At 38.8% G+C, this 6,332-nt stretch overlaps 1 protein-coding gene across 1 annotated transcript in view; it reads left to right on the top strand.

Annotated features, from left to right (window-relative positions):
- Nucleotides 1-279: 279 nt before the first annotated feature.
- LOC104625692 (neurexin-3-like) overlaps nucleotides 280-6,332 on the top strand; it is a gene marked incomplete at its 3' end in the record, with an annotated part of 8,529 nt that continues 2,476 nt past the window's right edge. The window contains exons 1-2 of the mRNA XM_010293386.1: nucleotides 280-319; nucleotides 1,222-1,523. Of these exons, the coding sequence (XP_010291688.1) occupies nucleotides 280-319; nucleotides 1,222-1,523 (342 nt within the window). The remainder of the gene's footprint in view (nucleotides 320-1,221; nucleotides 1,524-6,332) is intronic.

The following is a 6,332-nucleotide window of genomic DNA, read 5'->3' as shown; positions in this document are numbered from 1 at the left end:
TGCCTTATGCAGCAGATCATGAGCAATGGTAGCTTGGCTGCTTGTGCAGTCTAGTTATTCATGCTCAGACTCACTTTCACAGCTGGGAGTCAGAAAGGTGCTGCAATACGGAGTGGGGGGATCTGTACAGGCTCCATTGTAAGTACTGTTTTCCCCCAGATTGCGCTGGTAGGATTGGGCTACGGACAGTCTTTCTGTAAGCTCTACTGTCACTGTCCTGTGCTTCTTACATTGGGCAGAACTGGGGTGGAGAGCTGGCTCGAGTCCCGTGGGTGCAGTATGGCAGCAGAGCTGGCTCGGCGTGACTGTGGAAGCCCAGGTACTGGGAAGTAGACTTCAGCTCACAAGAAGGATTTTTATGGTATTCAAATGCTATCTCCACTTTCTAAGAAATTAGTTCAGTGGTTTTCCCTACTGCATGTAAGAGATTTTTTTTTTCCTTAATAAGGAAATAGTTCATGTTGTGTGCTGTGAATAATTCCCCCATGTTTATTTTTGCTGTATGAAAAGGATATGCTTGTCTAGTACAGATTTTCTGGATAAAGCAATCAAGCAGGCAACATTCTGAGATGTGTTTAGCAGCAACATCATTACTTACTGCTGTGGACAAAATGTTTTGTGTGGACTTTCCTTATGCTCTTAGAGAAGGAAACTATAGGACATTTCATGTGGCTCTCCTGTCTGCTTGGCATCTCATTCAGTTCAAAGAAAGGGACAGCTCTGTCAGGGTGATACTCTGATGCCTATATTCTGTCCTAGATTGCCTGGCAGATGCTTTAAGATAAATTCAGATTACATTAGTGATGAATTTAAATACTAATCTTTAGGAAATGTTGATTTCTTTTGGAACAATGCATACATGACGGTCATGTTCTGAATAGTGGAGTTTTCCATCATTCTCTCAAACAGGATGTGAAGTGTCTTATACCAGTGTCTTTAAGTGTACTTTTTCTAGGCTCCACTGCATACTCTTGAACAGATGGTGACGGTGCTGCAGTGAAACTGAGAACACAGCACTGAAATTCTTCGGTACTGAGGACCCTGATGTTAATGCTCTTGGTAGCCCTACTACAAAAGGAGTTGTACAGTCATTAGCATGTCATGATATATAGTTGTATAGAACACTAACAGTTCTGTGGGATTGCTCAGAAATTTCATGATGTTCTTAAATTTCTTCTTGTCTGACTGCTGAATAGTTTTTCTGTTTCCCTTTTTTTCCAGCGCGAGATGAGAACATGGCCACTTTCCGTGGTTCTGAATACCTTTGCTATGACCTGTCACAAAACCCCATCCAGAGCAGCAGCGATGAGATCACTCTCTCCTTCAAGACATGGCAACGCAACGGGCTCATTCTGCACACCGGCAAGTCAGCTGATTACGTCAACCTGGCTCTGAAAGACGGTGCGGTCTCGTTGGTCATTAACCTGGGGTCTGGGGCCTTCGAGGCCATTGTGGAGCCAGTCAATGGCAAGTTCAATGACAACGCATGGCATGACGTTAAGGTGACACGCAACCTGCGGCAGGTAATGGTGAACGGGAGAAAATGCAGGGGAAAAATTTGTTCTGCTTTATCAGCACGGGATTGGAGAAATGGAGTGATGCTCAGTGGAATTGCTAGAGTTTCTCCACCTTTTCTGGATCTCGATATCAGAAGGACAGTGAAAAAACATTAGTTGATGGGAATTTATCCCTCTTTCTATATCTTCATTTCCACTTTATTAATTTTCTGTTTTCTTCCATTTTGATTTAACAATAAAAACTTGTGACATAACTTTACTTTCATCTCCCTTTTCCTTTTCTCTTTTTCTGTTCTCCCTTTTTTTATCTTACTATTTCCTTTATTATGATTCAATCTTATCAGTAATATTCTTGTTGCATTTAATTACTGTGGGAACAGAGCCTTTTTCCAGCAGCCAATGCTCTACACTTCTCTCCTTTTTCTTTCAGTTTTGTTAATTGGTTTAACCATTACCATGATGTCATAATTCTAATTCTGGAAACCTTTTGTTTTTCCTTTACTTTTTCTTTTCTTTTGTGTGTACATGTGAGTGTGCAGGTATGCAGGCTGCTGGGTACGTGTGTAATTATTTTAACTTTATAGCTTTGGAATTAATTGGCTGGAGTATTTCTGAGTCTTCTTGATTCTCTGTTCTTCTCTTCTTCTTTTTGATTTTTCCCCTCTTTCTTTCCATAATGAGATTCTACTTTATTTCTTATGTCTCTGCCTATGAGACTCTTCTGTTGGCTGTGAGGACTGGAAAATTGGAAGGATTAAAAAGGCCGAGCAAACACAGATCAATCCAGCACCCTACAATTCCACTTTGGAAATTTTTTTCTGATTTTTACCACTGTAATTTTGCACATCTGCGTGCTGCTTTTCTAAGCAGACAACTCTATCAGGTGACGTATTTGGTAGTAAGTTAGTCTTAAAATCCCCAAACCTTCCTCATGAAATATAAATTCAGACGTAAATAGAGAAGATAAAATTAACCTTGCTCTGAAAACTGATGAATACATCAAGTCACTAAGGCCCATCTGCTGCATGATAAATGGCATTTACACTGTGAATAGGAGCTCTTTGGTGTCTTGCTGACTGGTAGAGGCAGCAGAAATAGCTTGTAAACTAAGATTTGAAAATCAATTTTTGAAAACAATATGATCTGTTTATTTGCTCATTAATGTCAATATTAACACCACCCTTAATAGTTCTATTTAAGTTTATACAATGTCATTTGCTGAGAAAACAGCTTTCGTGGTAATATTTTATAGTAGCTAAGATAAAATGTATCAACGAGTATAGTATAATCAACGCCAGGGATCGGAAACAGTCTCAACTAGTAGATGCCAGTGGATAATTCATCTGTTAAGGAGATTTCACATCTTTCTTTCAAATATTTGGGTTTTGGGCTGAAGATATCTATTTGTCTTTCCCACATGAATTCCTGTGTTTCTACATGCTCAAGATGTCTGGGTCTTTGACAAATCTGTCATCAAACTTTCATGAGACTGTAGGGTTCTTATTTATGGCAACATAAGTCTATTTTCACTAGTCTATATGCAGATGAAAATGTAATTTCTTATGCAGTGGATGGATCTTGATGATCCTATTTCGTTCAAATATTCCCATCAGTTGTGTAGAGGGAGATGCACCAACTAGTTGAGATTTGTCAGCCTGGAAGGATCAGAATATATGGCTTTATTTGATGCATTTTCTATTTTTTAGATGGCCTCAGAATGGCTGGTCTCTGAATATCTCAGTATAGTTTACTGGTTGTTTTAGTTAATCATACTTTCTATTTTTACCAGAAATTGGTTTTCAATGGGAAAATGTGCCTGAAGCAAAAGGCATCCTTGCTTCATGCCAGGATTGGTTTGATTCTTGAAGAAGCAGAAAGTGAGGAAGGGTCACAGATGAAACTGTGGATAGGAAGCTCTCACTTTCTTTTTCTAATCTTTCAGCTAGTGATTTTTATTTATTTTCTGGGTCCATATAATGGAAATATGTGTATGCCCCTTCATCTTCGATTAGTCTAAGACAGTGCTTTGGTAATTATTAGAAAGCAGGTGAGTCCTTTAGCAGTTAATCAGCACCACGGATTTTTAATCCTACCGGTCTACTCACTATGGATGCTTTCATGTGATCCTGAATTCTTAAAGGGTCCAAACTGACTGGGTAAGAAAGAGGATGTGTTAATAAGATGGCTGTGTTCTTTCCAAAGAAAGGTCAGTCTTAAAATCAAATTAAAAATAAGTAGTAGAGGTGATTTGAGGTCCAAATCTGTAAATAGGCATAACAATGCAATTCAACCAATAAATATTAGTAAGGCTGGATTTTTTTCTTTTTGAGTAATTTTTTTCCCTGGATGCTTTTGTTTTAACTTCTGATCAAGTTCAGTCTCAAGATTAAGACATTGACCCAGAACCTAAAACTGCCCAGAAATTGGAACCAATGAGGCCTTGAGGAAATGCAATCCGGCTAGTCCTGACAGTTGTCATCCAAAAATTATTGGCAAGTTTAACCACAGTTTTCAGTAAGGAGAAACCTTGAATGCTGCAGCCTTCCTGGCAGGTCTCGTGCATTCTTACTTTTAATTGATATTACTAGGGATAAAGAAGTCTTAAACCCCTTCAGTCTTCAGGATAAAGAGTTTGAGAACTTCAGTGACTGATAACTAATCAATGCCTGCTATGGACGTTTTTCAGGACACAGCTGAGAATGGTCAGTCTATATCTTGACCTTATAAATGCTTTGTTTAACAACCAAAAAAGATAATGACACCATTCTAAATAAAGCACAGGGTGAAGGAGTTTTTGTTTTTCTTCATTCAGATGGAAGCTTCCAGCAGCTTACGTCTCCTGGTTTTGTGTGAGTGTGCATAAGGAAGAGTTTCTTTATCTGTAAAATACTTAACCATTTTTCAGAAGGGTTATGAACCCGTGAAGTCCTTCATACGGAAGATGTAATAAAGGACAAAGACTATTTTATCTTGCATAAAATTATACATTTTGTCCTTTATTACATTCAGTATAATTTTGTATATCCAAAACGATTTTGTATGTAAGAAATTATCTACTCTGCATCTTTTCTGACATAAATTAACCAGTAAACTTGCAGCATAATATAGGTCACTTGGAAGTCTTGTTTTCAGCTCTCCCCAGGTTTCCTCAAAAATGCACCCCCCAAAAAGAAAAAAAGCCCAAACAAAACAAAAACCCTGCCAAAACACATTGTCTATGAATATTGATGCTTTATAAGGAAATCAGTAACCCCCTTGTAATTGACTGAAAACATTGCACTAAAGATAAATATATATCTCGTTAAAATGAACTTTAAAAAAAAAAAAACTTGTATAAATTCCAAGAATATAGTCCAAAGCTAAAACAATTCCAGGTAAAAGGGTTATTAGGAGCTTCAGGATGCCATCTAGTCTTTTCCTCTGCTCCTTTTGGGGTAGGACAAGGGGGAGGAGGATTTGCATATTTTTTTGTCTATTCCTAGAATTAGAGCAGAACTTTAAATAGGTGGACTTTTGCCCAGTTCTTTTTGGAATTGTTAAATGTTTTGTAGCTAAGCTAGAAGACTACTAAGTGCTGCTTTTTTTTTTAGATCAAATGACTATCACAGCAGTTAATCTCCTTAGAGTCAAACGAAGTGAACCCACAGATTCCCTTGAGTAGCGATTGTTAATGTCAGAGCAAATCTCCTTGTTTATTTATCTTATTATTTCAGTTAAAACTAAGCCCTCTTTCTGCCTTGTGAGAAACCTTTACTAGAAATAGGATCATGGCTGTATTTTACCAGGGCTTTCAGAGCATGTTTGGGGCAGTGTGGTCTGGTGCGAAGAAGAGGAGGAGGAGCCAAGGAGACTGAAGGTCAGACTTCCCATGTCTGTCTTCAGGTCTGCTGCTGACACTGTCTCATTCTTAGCATGCTCTTCCCCCCGTGACAGTTTTTTTGTTTGTAAGAATGGATTTACTAACAAAATATATCCCTGAGAGTGAGACTTCCTTGATGAAGAATTCAGAGGAGTTTGCGCTCTTTATACCCAAGTACAGAATATTATTATTTTATTCCTGTAGACAAAATAGACCTGGGACATTATGTTCAAAGCCACAAAGTTTTCACGAACTTATTTCCTTAGTCAATGCACAACTCTGAAATTTCCAAGCAGATAGCTTTCACATGAGGCAGCATATATCTTGTTTGTGCAATTTAGGATAGTTCTTGCCAACTTCAAACACATTGAAACAAGGACTTAGAGCCTTCACGGGTTGCACTTACCGATTAACACTGAAGCTAGTCACCATGCAGAATCTGCTATAAAGATCCTGAGTTTCCCAGCTTCTAAGAAGCAAACAAGAAACAATGTGTAGGTTCGAACAGCTGGCATGTGCATGCCTTGGCAGGGATCAACAAAGCATCTCCAAAGCTCTGCTAAACCCAACCATGTGAACTGACTGGTGAATTCTCCTAGCGCCTCTGTAATACAGATGCAGTATAACAGGAGACACGCTAAATCTTGTTAATCTTCCATCTTCAACCTTGATGCAAACACCACAGTTCTTCCTACACAATTATTCAACACATATGCCCCTACAGTTGGAGAGGTTCAACTCCTATACTCTAGGGTGTATGTGAGTGAGCTACAGGTAAAGAGCCAAGCAAAGGCATTTTTTTGTGTGTTTCTGAAAGTCACAAACTCACCTGCTGTAAAGAAACCTGCAGATTGGGAAACTTGGAAGGAAGACTCAGTCTTGGATTCATCTTCATCTGCAACCTCCAGCCAAAGGAAATGCTGGCCTGCTTGTGATACTCTGCAGCACTTGAGGGT

Source organism: Phaethon lepturus, unplaced genomic scaffold (assembly GCF_000687285.1).
Source record: "Phaethon lepturus isolate BGI_N335 unplaced genomic scaffold, ASM68728v1 scaffold4868, whole genome shotgun sequence".
NCBI classification, from domain to species: Eukaryota; Metazoa; Chordata; class Aves; order Phaethontiformes; family Phaethontidae; genus Phaethon; species Phaethon lepturus.
Note: the sequence above shows the minus strand (reverse complement) of the source record. Positions and strands in the feature narration are given on the sequence as shown.